Source organism: Symphalangus syndactylus, chromosome 5 (genome assembly GCF_028878055.3).
Source record: "Symphalangus syndactylus isolate Jambi chromosome 5, NHGRI_mSymSyn1-v2.1_pri, whole genome shotgun sequence".
Lineage (NCBI taxonomy): Eukaryota > Metazoa > Chordata > Mammalia > Primates > Hylobatidae > Symphalangus > Symphalangus syndactylus.
This window is the reverse complement of record NC_072427.2, coordinates 146,197,306-146,214,189: the sequence shown is the minus strand read 5'-3', so window position 1 is coordinate 146,214,189 and position 16,884 is coordinate 146,197,306. Positions and strand designations below refer to the sequence as shown.

The 16,884-nt window shown below is 36.6% G+C and overlaps 1 protein-coding gene across 1 annotated transcript in view; it reads right to left on the bottom strand.

Moving 5' to 3' along the window:
• The window catches only part of LOC129481685 (alpha-1-macroglobulin-like), a 35,341-nt gene that overhangs the window by 4,673 nt on the left and 13,784 nt on the right, over nucleotides 1-16,884 (bottom strand). Inside the window, exons 3-10 of the mRNA XM_063639706.1 lie at nucleotides 9,886-10,069; nucleotides 8,588-8,829; nucleotides 8,389-8,441; nucleotides 7,821-7,841; nucleotides 7,199-7,367; nucleotides 5,712-5,796; nucleotides 3,351-3,474; nucleotides 988-1,102 (exon numbers count right to left, since the gene is read on the bottom strand). Coding sequence (XP_063495776.1) covers nucleotides 988-1,102; nucleotides 3,351-3,474; nucleotides 5,712-5,796; nucleotides 7,199-7,367; nucleotides 7,821-7,841; nucleotides 8,389-8,441; nucleotides 8,588-8,801 — 781 coding nt within the window. The 5' untranslated portion in view covers nucleotides 8,802-8,829; nucleotides 9,886-10,069. The remainder of the gene's footprint in view (nucleotides 1-987; nucleotides 1,103-3,350; nucleotides 3,475-5,711; nucleotides 5,797-7,198; nucleotides 7,368-7,820; nucleotides 7,842-8,388; nucleotides 8,442-8,587; nucleotides 8,830-9,885; nucleotides 10,070-16,884) is intronic.

Sequence of the window (16,884 nt, the reverse complement as noted above, 5' to 3'; positions counted from 1 at the left end):
CCCGCCACCACGCCCGGCTAATTTTTTTGTATTTTTAGTGGAGTCAGGGTTTCACCGTGTTTTGCCAGGATGGTCTTGATTTCCTGACCTCGTGATCCGCCCGCTTTGGCCTCCCAAAGTGCTGGGATTACAGGCGTGAGCCACTGCGCCCGGCCGCACTCGCTCTTAGGAGGACATAGACACAACGAGAATAGATTTAGATTTACATTTCTGGTCCTAATTTAACTCTGGCTCTCTTTTAAAATTATCAGCTAAATACATCCACTTTCGTTTTGATATTCCAAACTATAGTTAATTATCTTTAACACATCTCATCACAACAGTTCTTTTTCATTGACTCATTATCTTGGTTAATGGTACTTCCATTTCCCAGGCCCCAAATTTGGAATCTTTGGGGTCACCTTTGACTAATCGTCTGACGTACCACATTGTAGCACATTTTTTCATCTAGCCTATCCTCTTCAGGTCTGCGAGACGTACCTTTTAAGAATATCAATTTATTTAGATGATTCTTCTCAAATATATTGAAAGATATCCAAGCTTTTCAGAATAAATTTAAACTCTTTAGTGTATGATTTACTTTTCTCCACACCTTAGCACCAGCCTCCATTTTCAGATTCTTCTGAGATCAAACATAGTTTTTGATGCTTATCACGTTTTCTCTTTCCATCATTAATCTTTCAAAGTATCACCCTATATAAATCAGTTGAAATGCTATTTTAGCTATAAGGTTTTCTTTGGGCTCTGGAAGGTATACTAGAATTACCTCCCTTCATACTCAGTTGGCCCTCATTTTTGTATTTCTTGCAGAAATTTTACTATAGCTATGTGCACACACACACTTAATTTCTATTTTTAGATGCCTAATTCCTTGAGGGCAGGGACCGTGTTATTTTCATAATCTCCAGAAACTATAAAGTGTTTTACATGGAATGGAAGTTTGATAAATATGTATCACATTAATAAATATTTAAAAATAATACAAACCGGTTCCTTCCTCTTTGACCTTCGCTTCGACATGTATTGTCATGTCATACTCTTTTTGTCTCAGCTGAAATATTTTAGTTTTTACGAGTTGTGTGAAACATCCTTCAGTGTCTGCCTGAAGAAAAAGAAAGAGAATTCTCAGGTCTTCCAATTTGCTACTTAAAAAGTCAGCTGTCAATTTATGAGAATTTTTTTATTGGCCATAAAAATAAATGTAACAAATGTTCTGACCATCCTTTTGGTGCTTATCTTTTCCCAAGCCCAAGAATGACATAAAGTTTCCTCATTCATCATTGATTTATCCATTATCAACCTTTGGCTTCTCCCCTCTCTTCTGAAAACTGATTCCATTTTTGCCATATTAAACTTTCTGGAGTTTCCAAACATGCCATGATATTTCGTAATTCTATCTCTTTGCATATGTTGTTCCTCAAATGATAATTTTCTTTCTCCCATTCTTACCTTAGCCAACAGTTAGGCTCCTCAAAACTTAACTCAGACATAACATATTCTGAGAAGGCTTTCATTCCTAAATATTGACTAAGGATTGCTATGTTTTTTTTTTTTTCTTTTTTTGAGTCAGAGTCTCACTCTGTCACCCAGGCTAGAGTGCAGTGGCCATGATCATGACTCACTGCAGCCTCAACCTCCTGGGCTCAAGTGATCCTCCTACCTCAGCCTCCCAAGTGGTTGGGACAACAGGTATGTGCCACCACACCAGGCTGATTTTTTATTTTTTATAGAGGTGGGGGTCTCACTATATTGCACAGGTTGGTCTCAAACTCCTGGGCTCAAGCGATTTTCTCACCTCAGCCTCTCAAAGTGCTGGGATTACAGGTGTAAGCCACTGCACCCAGCCAGGATTGTTATGTTCTTAACTGTATATTCTCAATATCTAAGATATTAATCAGAATATATACATTTATTAAATAGATTAATCCTCGCCATAACCAAGTTTTCAAACTAAATGTTGGGGTACATGTTTTAATAAAGATTTGTTTTCATTTTAAATTTATTTATATGAAAATCTTTATTGCATAATAAAATTTAATCATATTTAATTAATTTTTATATAGATGTCATGACTCACTTGAAAATAGAAGTTAATACTAGTCTCCTTGATACATTACAGATTTGGGCAGCTAGAGTCCTCTTATGGTATCCTGCTTATCAATGTCTGCCTTTGTGTTCATTATTATATTTATTACTCTGGCCTCTCATTCACTTGCTCTCTGAAGCTTTAATAACTTTCTTTTCCGTACCCTTGAGGTAAGAGGTGGAACTCAACTTTGAAACAGGTCTCAGACACTGGACCAAATTGAGAACTCACTAAAACAGGGATGCAGGGGAGGCTGCTTTCCATAAGACATGCCTACCAATGTGCCATGTCAGTTTACCATTGCCATGGCAACACCCGAGGTTAATGCCTCTTTCCATGGCAATGGCCTGACAACCCAGAAGTTATCACCTTTTTCCTGGAAATGTCTTCATAATCTGCCTCTTAATTTCCATGTAACTAAAAGTGGGTGTAAATATGACTGCAGTACTCCCTTTGAGCTGCTACTGTGGGCACACTGCTTATGGGGTAGCCCTGCTCTGCAAGGAACAGTACCTCTGCTGCTGCTGTACACTGCTGCTTCAATAAACGTTGCTGTCTCTAACACCTCTGACTTGCCCTTGAATTCTTTCCTGGGTAAAGAAACGAACCCTCTTGGGCTAAACCCCCATTTGGGGGCTTGACTGCCCTGCATCACCCTTATAGTGTCTGCTCATACTGCCACACCCTGGACTTTTACATACTCTGCCTCTGGAATCAGTAATTTTTGCCTTTTATTTTTTAATACATCATATTCTACTTTCAGCTGTTGCCCTTAATTATTCCTATTCCACTTCTCCCTTGATGTGTTTTGGGCCTCTAATCCCTTGTCCTTCGAAGTCTTCCTTTCTTCAGCCTTATACTGGTTTAACATTCCTCCAGCGCAGTTTACTTTCCACGGCATGCCATTTGATTCTCCCACTAGCCAAATTCTTAACACCTGCCACACACATTTTTCTGTTTTCTGTTTGATAAAAGCCAACTTTGGATCCTTCCACATCCTTTTATGCCCTTATATCTGGCACTTGGATTGCTGTTGGGAGGAAATTACCAAACTAACCAAATAAATACCACTAGACACCCATAAGCCCAACCCTCAAGTGAGCCCCTAACACTGCCAGACCATCTTACAATTTTTCCCCCACTCCACCATTTTGCTTGATGGGTATTTTAAACACTATTCTCTGTTGTACTGTATTCACTATTGTAATCCATGAGAAGAGAAAACCTTGGTATTAGTGTCCTGAGGAGAGTGGTTTCCGCATACCTGTTGACTGAATTCTTCACAGATACTTCGTGAACGTGTGTTGTGGCAGTTGGAATGGCATAGTGAATATCTTCTGCATACACTAAGTGTCACCAGACCAGGGACAGGCTCCCCATATGTGTACCTATAACAATGAGGTGGCCATGCAAAAAGCTACTTAATACAATTAATACTGATGTTTCTTCAACTGATTTGATCCATTCATACATCCACCTTAAGCTGTTGTATTACCTTCCATATTATTTCCATTTTATAAACACTTATTCTGAAAGACTGTGTCTTAATGGTCCATAACTCTAAGAAAAAGTACTGGAAGAATCTTTTTGAAACAGCTCCAAATGGAAAATTACCAATTTAGTTTTTCTCAGATCTTTCTTCCCTCTTAGTTGCGCTTTTACTATAAGATGGTCCTATTTCCCTCTTTCTCTGCTGTCAGATTATCTAGGTCATGATTCCAGCTTTGACAACACCTCCTATATTGTTTTAGGGCAACATATCAAGACTATGTAGAGAGTGTATTTCTGAGTTCTCCTTGATTTATAAGTACTTTAAGAAAATAAATGAGAAGTTAGATGGAAAAGTAGTAGCTATAAAACAAAAATGTTATATCATAATGACTCAGTTTGATTCTGCCTAATCTGATAGAAGGATATGACACAAAGCCATAACTAATTTGTTGTCTGTCAAAACGTGTTTTGTGGACCACCAACATTGAAATGATCTGGGATACGTGTTGACATGCAGATTTCTGAGACTTTCCTCAGATGTATGATTGGAATCTTTGGACATGGGCCAGAGAATCTGCATTTTAAGTAAGCACACTCCCCACCCCATAGATTCTGATGAACACTGATGTTTGAAACCTATTGCTTTAGCCCAAATAATGGGGCAGATAAGGTGTAGGGTCAGTTCCCCAAGCTTCTCCTTTTTATAGGATTACTTACAGAATAAAAATATTAGTAAGCACAAGGCACTTAGAAGATTGTCTGGCCCATTTCAAATGTCCAGTAAATGGTTTTATGATTAGCAGATGTGTCATCTGCTACTGTTCCTGCTCCCTACTGTAAGCTTAGGCAAGCTACAAAGAGAGTTATTCCTCTCCTAATTAAAACTTAAATGTTAGACCTAAAACCATTAAAATCCTACAAGAAAACCTAGGCAATACCATTCAGGACATAGGCGTGGGCAAGGACTTCATGTCTAAAACACCAAAAGCAATGGCAACAAAAGCCAAAATTGACAAATGGGATCTAATTAAACTAAAGAGCTTCTGCACAGCAAAAGAAACTATCATCAGAGTGAACAGGCAACCTACAGAATGGGAGAAAATTTTTGCAACCTACTCATCTGACAAAGGGCTAATATCCAGAATCTACAATGAACTCAAACAAATTTACAAGAAAAAAACAAACAACCCCATCAAAAAGTGGGCAAAGGACATGAACAGACACTTCTCAAAAGAAGACATTTATGCAGCCAAAAAACACATGAAGAAATGCTCATCATCACTGGCCATCAGAGAAATGCAAATCAAAACCACAGTGAGATACCATCTCACACCAGTTACAATGGCCATCATTAAAAAATCAGGAAACAACAGGTGCTGGAGAGGATGTGGAGAAATAGGAACACGTTGACACTGTTGGTGGGACTGTAAACTAGTTCAACTGTTGTGGAAGTCAGTGTGGTGATTCCTCAGGGATCTAGAACTAGAAATACCATTTGACCCAGCCATCCCATTACTGGGTATATACCCAAAGGACTATAAATCATGCTGCTATAAAGACACATGCACACGTATCTTTATTGCGGCACTATTCACAATAGCAAAGAGTTGGAACCAACCCAAATGTCCAACAACGATAGACTGGATTAAGAAAATGTGGCACATATACACCATAGAATACTATGCAGCCATAAAAAATGATGAGTTCATGTCCTTTGTAGGGACATGGATGAAACTGGAAAACATCATTCTCAGTAAACTATCACAAGGACAAAAAACCAAACACCGCATGTTCTCACTCATAGGTGGGAATTGAACAATGAGAACTCATGGACACAGGAAGGGGAACATCACACTCTGGGGACTGTTGTGGGGTTGGGGGAGGGGGGAGGGACAGCATTAGGAGATATACATAACTCTAAATGACGAGTTAATGGGTGCAGGAAATCAACATGGCACATGGATACATATGTAACAAACCTGCACATTGTGCACATGTACCCTAAAACCTAAAGTATAATAAAAAAAAAAAAAAAGAAAAAAAAAACACTTCCAACTTTGGTAACTGTTATTTACAATACCTCCCCTCAGATAGAGTACGGAAATAGAAATGAGATGAAAAAAACGCAACTCACAAGGCACAGGCGGTTACCACAAATTCTTCATCTAGAAAACCAATAACCTTGGGCATTTTTACTTGGACCTCAAATTTAGGCAAAACTGTTTTGATAAAAAAGAAAAAAACAGGTGAGAGTGGGCCGGAGATCTTACAAGTATTAGCAGTAGATGCTATGACAGAACCTTTAACATGTGATCACATGAAATGACTTCAGCTACAACAGGGAGGCCAGGGACAATACTGAGAAGGAGAAGCCATTCGTTACCATGAGTAGTTTGTACTACGTTCACTTGGTTAAGTTGATAATAGATTTCCTAGACTCTCTTTCTCTGAATTTGTGCAAGATTTCCCAGATAGAGGGAAGGCAGCATGATTAGTCCCTGAAGATCATCACAGTTAGATGTGGTAAAGAGAGACTGATAGGTTTCAATGTATTCTTACTCTTTCCCTCCCTAGGCCCAGCTCTTCTTCCCAAATGCCAGCCCTGCTGACTAACAGAGGTCTCAGGCCCACCATCTGACACTTGGCTATAAGCCTACTAAAGTAGTAGCTATGCAGAGTGCAGAGGTAATAATCTTCCATAGATTCTTCTGTCAGCTCCTCTGCATGGTTGGTGCACTTGGGCAGCTGAGGGTCCCTGGCTTCCCAGACCTTTGCAAGCTCACATTTATACACCCCTAATCATGCTTCAGAACTGGCTAGTAATTTTCTCTCATCTGTCAACTCCTCCTGATGGCCTCTTACTTTTCTAGCTTCTCTCACAGTTTTGTAAGGTGTTATCCCTACAATATAATACTATTCTGTGATTTTGATGGCAGTTCTGATGAGTTTTGGGAACCGTGTTTTGTGATAGGACTTCTCAGCCATGGCATAAAATATTTAATTTACATTACAAAATCCACATAACTGATAACTAATAAGATGGCTTCAATGTCTGACTTAGTAATCAACTATGGTTGAGTACCAACTAAATCAATTGTGTTAAAGTTTAGTTGACTACCACACTTAGTTGAACTATAGTTTAGTTGATTACTAAATTATATGGTTTAGGAATCGTAGTTAATTAAAGTAGTATAGGTGTAGGTTATAGACAACCATAAAATAATCCCCGGAAATACTTTCAGTTATAAAACATAAAAAACAAACAGATATATAGTGTATGTAGCTGACACAATGTATTGGTTAACAATTTATGTTTGAGTATCAATTCAAATCTTTCCTACCCCTTAATGACTCTGTGATTTTTTTATGTTACTAACTTTTCCAGTACTGATATGCTCATTTGCAAAATGGGAATAATAATAGTATCTGCCCCCCAGAGGGAGATTGTGAGAATTAAATGAGGTAGTACATAAAAAGCACTTAGCAAATATATGGGTAAATTTAAAACTTGCTAATTTTCAACTATTGCATGCTAGACCTTTGATTTTTACCTATATGTAAAAATTATCTAATCTTAAATACTCTGATGTTATAAATGCCTTACACATAGAACATTCTTACCATATTCATTCACCTCAAATGAGTGCTGTATTTTCTTCCCTGACTCTTTCTGCAGCATGATCTTGTAGGAACCCAGAATGGGCTCCACTGATAGCGGGAAAGAGAGTTGGTTGAGTCCCCCTTGCAATTTGAGACTTTGCCTTTGGAAAATTCGGTTCTTCCTGGGGTCCTATAGGTAAAAATATTATGAGTTCATAGAAACAATTGAAATATATACCTTTGAGTAGAAGGGCAGCTTTGCAGGTAAGAATGACATAGGCAGCTGTATCACAGATGGTTGGTAAACTGGCCCAAAGGTATTAGCAAAGTTCTATAGGAATTCCAGCCTGAGATAAGGGCAATAAGTTTACTAGCTATGAGATATTACAGATAACATTTCATACTGATGTCTCTTTTTGGTATTATGTATATTTATTTTGGTCAGAAATATTGGACGAGTCACTAAATTGCATCATCTCAAGAAATGTTCCTGCATTTACATCTTATTCACTTAGAATTTAAGGTGGACAGAAAAACAGTATTTGTTTAGCTTTGGTGAAATGGTGAGGGAAGGGAGAGAGGCAATTTAATGTAACTTGTACAGAGTCCTCATTCCAGTTGTAATGTACAACATACCACTTACCTCAATATAAACCACCGGAAACTGAAAAGAAAAAAAGATAGTATGAGCACATGGTAGAATATCGAAGGAGAAAACCATGACACCAGCACTGACAGAGTATATGGGCCAGAGAAAGTAAGTCTCTATATTCCAAATGAGGAAACACCCCATTTGGTTCATAGCACTTTGTATGTTTAGTTTGGGACATACATCTTTCAAGAAGTCATGACTTTCCTATTGTTAAATAACATACAATTGAGGAAACCTATTTAGATAAAAAGGTCTGAATAATAAGTTTATTATTATTTCACAGATGATATTTATTTAGGAGGGAAATCAAATTCACACACTTATTCAATGAAAGTAACTGGAATCTTTAAGAAGACAGCTTCAACTGCATACTGAATTCATTTTAAGAATGCAGTTTACGAAGTGCCTTGATTCTGACCTCCCTTATTCTTCTAGCAGAGATACCCTTATGAGATCTTCCTGTGGTGGGCTTAAAATACCTCTTTAATTGGTCTCAAGTTTCCCAAAAGAATAGGCCTTACATTTTCCCTCAACAATCACCCATCATTAGGAGACTCACCATTTCATCCAAAGGGTGGAAATTGACATCCATAGAGACAACACGGAATTTCACTGAAACAGAGGTATTTTCCTGTGAAATCTCCCAGCGGAGCCTGGGGTAGTAACGGCATGCCTGAATTCCCAGGATTGCAGAATAAAGTAATAAAGAAGCTCCTCCCCTCTCCCAAAGTTCCCCTTGCTCATTTGATTCCTCATACCTGTTTGTCCTGGTTTGTATATAGGTTTGTCTGTCTGGACAAAGACTAGGTTCTTTGCTGTAGTTATATGTATTGATTTGCTCTTTGTGAAATGCAGGGTTGCCCCCTTTACCTCCACAGCAATGGCCACCCAGGAAGATGGTAATTCTGGAATCTGTAAAACAGAAATGAGCTGAAGAATCTGCCCAGACTTACTTCTGAATTTCTCAGCCATTAGGAGTTTCTGTCTTCCTGGTTAGTCCCTGAGAATTAGTAATGGACAAAGTCAACGATAATGCTCCTTGTTTTAAAAGTAGATTATTATGATGTTATAACATGACAGTAACATGAGTGAAGGAGAAAATATTGCAATAAAATGAGCTAATTCTTCAAGCCAGTTATGACTGAAATGGGATGCTTGCATTTTCTTTTTTTTTGTTTTGTTTTTTTGTTTTGAGACGGAGTCTCGCTCTGTCGCCCAGGCTGGAGTGCAGTGGCGCGATCTCGGCTCACTGCAGATGCTTGCATTTTCACAGCAAAATGGTGATATTAAAATAATCATTAAATTTTATTTTTCAAAGGTCAACAACATTATATATTATCTGGCCAGGCACGGTGGCTCATGCCTATAGTCCCAGCACTTCAGGAGGCCAAGGTGGGCAGATTGCTTGAGCCCAGGAGTTCAAGACCAGCCTGGGAACCATAGTGAGAGCCCCACCTCTACAAAAAATTAAAAAATCATCCAGGCATGGTGGTGCCTATCTATAGTCCCAGCTACTCAGGAGGCTGAGGTAGGAGGATCACCTGAGCCTGGGAGGCCAAGGCTGCAGTGAGCCGTGATGGCACCACTGCACTCCAGCCTGGGTGCCAGAAAGAGACCCTGTCTCAAAAAAATTTTTATTATTTGTGGTAACTATGTATGATTAAACAATTAATACCTAAGTAGTAAAAGATTAAAAGGACAATACATCAACTATCAACCATTGGTGAGATCTTAGACAAGTTAATTGACTTTATAAATCTCAGTGTTTCTATCTGTAATGGTATGGAATATTATTTACCTCAGAAGTTTAAGATCAGATTAAATCCTTTCTATAACTACTGTTAAATTTTACACATGGCACTCTGTTTGTAAATACCATGTGAGCTGTGAGCATATTCAGTAGAACTTCCATTCTTAAAATCTAAATTGAGATTCACTCTGTACTTCTCATTTTTCTTTCATTATGCATTTTTATTTTCAAAGGATCAGAACCAAAGGTATCAGCTAATATGCTCTTTCTCTATCCAGCTCCCTTATTCCAAGGATCACTACTGACCATGAAGGAACTGCAGTAGAAATAGTTACTCTTCGTCACCAGGTCTGTGAGGAGGGACCTCTTCTGCATTTCGTACATCAGAGTTACTTTCAGTGCCACCGTCTCATTCAGGTGATTAAGGATGACACAGGACTTTTCAGGAACTCCAGTGTAGAGGTGTGATGGGACCAGCACTATGTACTGCCTGTGGAGGGGAGAAGTCCAGATTAACTATGGAGGAGTCAAAAAGACATCATTATGGCCATTTTCTAGGTAATCTTTGCTTTTGTCACCAATCACAGAACAGAGACAGATTTTAGCAGGAGTGTATTCTCCAAAGGCCAACCCAAAAGATCTGAGGAATTGAGAAAACCACAAATTAAACCCCAGATATTCTTCTCTTCTGTTGTGGAAATACCCACATAATATTAGGAAACCTGTCAATAGCCATGGGTAAGCAATCCATGAGTTATTATACATTTTGGATAAAAATTTCAAAATTTCAAAATGTGAATCAATCAACAAATCATCATTGAAAGCATTAAGAACCTCTCTGCATGTGGTCTTGGGTTTTCCATGGATGATACTACAAATCTGTGTTTCAGGAAACTAGGAAAAATACAACATTTAATACATGGGGAGAAGCTGAATTGCTTTTCAGGATGACCTTGGGAGCAACCATATCTTTTCTTTCTTTGGCTCTTTGGTGATGGAGATGAGGCAAGCTGAGCCAGGCTAATCACCAGACATATTGCCATATACACCCAGAAGAAAATACCACTCTCCTCTCACCAATTGCCTCTCACAATCACCCAGACACACTACCTCTGGGGATGCTGTACGTGTGCACACTCTTCTCTCTCTTCCTGAGTGTCCCTGTCCACCCAGAAAACTTGTTTGCTTCATAACACATATCTCAAAAGTGACTTCCTCTGTGCAGAATTTGGTGAAACCCTCTCTCTTACATCAGGCCTCATGAAGAGTGAGCATTCTTTGGAAGTATTATGATAGAATCCTGCAATGCCTGCTTCCGTTTTTCTTCTATAGTTCATTCTCTGTGCACCATCTCTCTACTTTTCCATACTGTGAGGTGTTGAGGGCAGCGTCTGAATTTTGTTAATCTGTAGATTCCCAAGACCTAATGCCAGCTCCTAAAGGTGTGCCAAAGGATTGAGTGAACTGACACACAAATCCTGGCTTGTCTGTAGAGCATACATTCATCTTGGCAATCCCTGATTTGAGGAAAATACAGATACTGAGTCATTTCACAATTGTCATGATGTGCAATCCATTTTATGAATCAATAAAAAAATGTATCCCTTTTTGTGTAGAAATTCTATATTCTTTTTTGGTAAATGTTTCATAGATGTTGCTGCCCTATGTCTGTGAGTTTCCTGAAATTGGAGGATGTCTCTTTCCACATGAGTAGTAATGACTTGCTGATACTTCCTGGCCCTTTTTACAGCAGAAAATTGTGTAGGGAATTAGGAAATACAGATCAAAGAGATAATAGAACGGAAAAAAGGAAGACAATTAAATTTTCTGGAAATAGTGCTTATGGTTCTGCAGCAGCTGAAGCATCACTGGGAAGGAGCAGGAAAAGCAGGATTAAGACTGGCTGGGGCAGTTGATTTCCCATCATGGTACAGAAAGGAAGAGGGCAGAATGGGAGTCTGAGCCCTCGATTCTTTAAACCCTGTTCTTGCTCCAGCTCACTGGTTTTTATTTCATCTGAGGGGCAGTGAAAGTAAACTGCCAATCATTTATCTTTGTAACATATTAACTACTTCCAGCATAAAAAAATCAATTCCAGATCATTTTTATGACCATATGTATTATTTTATCCACTTTCCCAAATTTTCTAAATTCCTGAAAAATAGTAGTTTGAGGCTACCACTAGCTCAGGTCATTAATCAGTTTTAAAACTATTTTCATGGAAACACAAAATAAATTACATGGTTTGATGAAATAAACCAATATTCTTGCAGTTTTAAAAAGAGGTATTAATGTAAATCCATATCCCAAATACGTTTTGGTAGTCTAGGGAGCACAACATATATTCTTCACCCAAGATTCATCCTAACTGGCTCTTCAGTGAAACAAGGAAATGAAATCTGTCACAGAATTTTAAATAAAACAAGTTTGGGAGCAACCTCTCCATTGCTTGAAAGATTCACTTTTGATTTGTATAAGTATTCTTATATTTATTATTTTAAAAAAGGCAGTTCATTGGGTATAACAACATATGTAATATATAATTACTGTTTCTTAATTCATTCAACATCTAGAATACAAATTCAATTAATTTATTTTATTCTCTAAGAAAATGATCTCTCTCTGATGAACATTCTTATTTAATTTTATCCTGAGTGATAGAAAATATTTTATCAACAGTGATGCATCATCCTTTTTGCTTTCCAAAGGGGATTCAGATGTTAGAATTTATTTTTATGGAACACTGAAAATAAGAAAGGTCCCATTGTTAAATTAATAAAACTAGGGCCTTATAAAATTGAAGTTTGGATATTTTGAATAAAGAACTGATTTCAGCTATAAAATAAGATGTGAAGAGAAATAGGCAGTTCTGAGAATGGGGAATATTTTACTGTGTTCCTTTCTAAATTGGGGCTAGGCAGATCTTGACGTACACTTTTCTATATGACCTGACAGAGTGATGGAGAAGTAAAGATGATGTATGTGACAACCCTTGGTGGACTGCAAAACTGTAGATATGTAAGCTATTAAAATTCCAATGATGATAAACTATGGCTAAAAACAATGCCAAGTCAAATGGAATAAACTGTAGTAATACATTGTGTTAGCCCTTGGTAGTCGACAAATGCTTGCTTGGGTGATTGTAAAACTCCTCTGCTTTATTTTGGCTCCATTTGTATGCTCTCTTACTTCCACTATCTTCCCAGCTCTTCCCACATCCCACCCTCATCCCACCCCTAAATTACCATAAATGTGCTTATTCTCGATCAGTTTAATATGGGATAAATTAACCTATAATAAGCAGTAAATGACTTTTAAGAGGTCTCTATATTACTTTTTCCAGTCATGTTTATACTTTTTAGATATGCACCAAACCTGTATTTGACCAAATGCTGAACGACTAAACATAAAATCCTTTTTTGTATGTATGAAGCAAAAACTGTCATCACAGTTTGAACTTCTGGAATAGAAGAATAAATCTCAAGAATTATCAGAATTTTATCATTTTAATTTTTAATTAAAAATTTTAGTTGATAAATTTGAAATATTTGACATTATAGGGTAAACACAATACTTTCTCAGCACTGTCAGCTAAGGCTTCTATACTCTTGGGATCTTCAAACATTTTCCTTGTATTCCTTAAAAGAATTCTATTAAACATGTAATATCTTACATATACTTGACATCAAAAATTTTTCACCATTATCAAGATGATAAGTGTAGTATAATACTGATGTTTAAAAAATAAAATGTAATATCACTTTTTAAATGTATCCGATGAAATGTAGACACTGCAGTGATTTTTTTGCCCACCACCATTTCTGTAAAACACACATGAACACTTTTTTCACCAGTAGGAAATTTTATATCACTCGTTTCTTTTTGGTCTTATATTTTCATTGTACTTCCTCAGGTAATTTTATCCTGGAGTTGCATACTTCAATATATTTTATAGATCATCCTATTATATATTTCTGCAACTAAAGATCATCAAAGATTATTATAAAAAATATTCTTGAACTTATAAAGTTCTAATTAGTAATAAATGTTTTCTAGGTTGCATTATCATTAAAATTATTATCAATATACTATTTATAAAATTATATATATCTACTATAATCTTAATAGATATTAAAAATGAGGACATTTTGTTCAAAAATAATTTTTTAGAGAAATAAATCGTGTATTCCAGCTGGCTCCCTCAAATAAGATTGTGCATTCTTGGATGTATATTGCTTATTGCTGGATTAAAACAAGTTTCATCTATTCTCTATTTTTTCTACTCTGCTCTATTTCAATTCTAGAATATTGCTATTGTTTTCTATTGTATAGCTGTAAGCACTAAGAAAACCTGTTCACATAAAGAGAGAAATAGAAATAGGGGACGTTCTATTATAACAATGTTATCTAATTATTTAGGCTTCCATGTTAAAAGCCAAAGGTCACATTATAACCATTAAAAATTACTTTTAATTATCTATCAGCTGATAAATCCTCTGTAATTTTATTGAAAGCAAAGCGCTAAACCAGGTCAACTGCAACAGGATTTGGAAATCAGCCATTATGATCATTCTTATTCTCGGTTCCTAGAAAGTATTCAATAAAGGCTTAAAAGACTTATAAATAGTATTCCATGGTGTATATGTGCCACATTTTCTTAATCAGTCTATCATTGTTGGACATGTGGGTTGCTTCCAAGTCTTTGCTATTGTGAATAGTGCCGCAACAAACATACATGTGCATGTGTCTTTACAGCAGCATGACTTATAGTTCTTTGGGTATATACCCAGTAATGGGATGGCTGGGTCAAATGGTATTTCTAGTTCTAGATCCCTGAGGAATCGCCACACTGACTTCCACAATGGTTGAACTAGTTTACAGTCCCACCAACAGTGTAAAAGTGTTCCTATTTCTCCACATCCTCTCCAGCACCTGTTGTTTCCTGACTTTTTATGCAGCCATAAAAAATGATGAGTTCATGTCCTTTGTAGGGACATGGATGAAACTGGAAAACATCATTCTCAGTAAACTATCGCAAGGACAAAAAACCAAACACCGCATGTTCTCACTCATAGGTGGGAATTGAACAATGAGAACTCATGGACACAGGAAGGGGAACATCACACTCTGGGGACTGTTGTGGGGCGGGGGTAGGGGGGAGGGACAGCATTAGGAGATATACCTAATGCTAAATGAGGAGTTAATGGGTGCAGCAAAACAACATGGCACATGGATACATATGTAACAAACCTGCACATTGTGCACATGTACCCTAAAACCTAAAGTATAATAATAAAAAAATATATATATATATAAAAAGACTTATAAATGGCCACCAATCATTACTTTCTTACTTAAAAACACAACTTTTACCAAATATACTCAGAAAGTTTGGAAATTTTGAAATATCATTTATTTTAATATATTTTGTCAATATAAAGCCTCATAAAAGGCATAAAATGTGCAGAACCATAACCTGCACATTTAGCTCATTTCATTTAAAGAAAGTCTCCACCAGTAACCTGATTTGCAAAGCCAGTCCTTATTGTCAAAATAACCAGTCAAACTGGACTTATTTCTGACACGAAAAAATGTTGCATTATTTTTAATTTCAATAAACTCACTAATATATATTCCCGGGATGACTCTCCCACTGCAATTCTAAGATGAAGAGTTGTGCTGAATATTTGTTACCTAGATGAAGTAAGACAACCCTACTTTGATATTTCTTTCCATGCTTTCTGCTTTATTCTTATGGAACTCCCAGGGAGAATACAACATTGACAAGAGCTGGAAAAGAGAAGAGGGGAATTTTAAATGTGAATTGTAATCATTTCTGTCACCTCTACAATATGTATGAGTACAGAAAATTTCAGAACAGGACAAAAGAATCAATTTCTAACATCATGTTTTTCTTATACCAGACATTGTTTTAAGACAGATGGGTATATGATACCTACAACAGACTTATGATGCCTTGATTGTTTGTGCAAATATCAATATTTTGATTTATCTTTTTGTAAGAGACAAGCAAGGCGTTTTTCACTCCAAGATACATCTGAAATACATATTATAACTGAAAGAGAAAATGTAAATTAAAATCAACTCATAAGTTATGCCTTGATTATATTATAGCATGATGACAGTGGTTTTATATCATTACTTACAACAATTGAAGGATTATTGATCATGCACAATTTCAAGGATCTCAGAAATGACACTGACATAAACTGAGGGCAAAGCTGACTGTAACTAAAAGATTTTAGCCAAATGTCAAAGTCAAAGATAAATGTCATAGTGCCCCAACAAATAGTATGTGTTTATCAAAAGTGATAAAACTGGAGATGTCATCACAACAACAAAAACTTTAATGAAAAAGACAAAACAAAAGCCAAGTTATGACTGTAATTATAGCATTAAATATAGGGACTAGAAGAGAAGAGATATATGTGAAAAAAGTTGACTTTGTAATTGCGAATAGTTTTGATACATTAATTGTACAACAGATTTTTCAAATGATCCAAAATAAAGCGACTTTTCAAAGAAACTCTACAAAAGACATTATTACCTTTGGACATATTTCTAAACCAACATTATTTTCAAAGAGAAATGTGTTTACAAAGCATTGAGCAACTTTGAGTGGGTTGAGACTGAAAGTATCCTTGCCACTTGAGTATACACCGGGGGAGGCAGAGTTGGAATCATTGGCATATGTGGAATGAAATTAATGCATGTATTAGCACATAAGGGATGTGAATAGCAATACTTTTCATAAACAAAAAAAGCAGGATTCTTGGTTGTAAAATTTATCTACCATGTTAATATGCTGAATAATCCTGTACGTTTTCTCTCCTTGTGAATACTTGGGCTGGCAGAGAACAGGCTGGAAAAATCAGGAGATTACAGACTACGTTTCCATCCTTCAATTATTTCCCTGCATGGATACTGAGAGGCAGAACAAATGATAAAAAGAATATGATGAATGTGCTTTTTGTCTTATTAGAAAGACTCACACTTAATATGACACTATATTAATATTCAGAGATCAGGCCAGTGGGTTTGTCAATTGAGCTGTAATTACACCAGCCTACTTTAGTCAATACTACGATAGCGCTTCCTTCTATACACATTATTAAAAACTGCCCTAGTGGCAAAATAATCTTCTACCAGCCCAGTCTTCTTTTTTATATTAGAATTAAAATTTTCATTCATTAAAAACATTATTAGGAGAGTGAAAGGAAAAGTCATAGAGAAGAAAAAGATATTTTCTGTATATATAATTGACAAGTGCTTATACCCAGAATA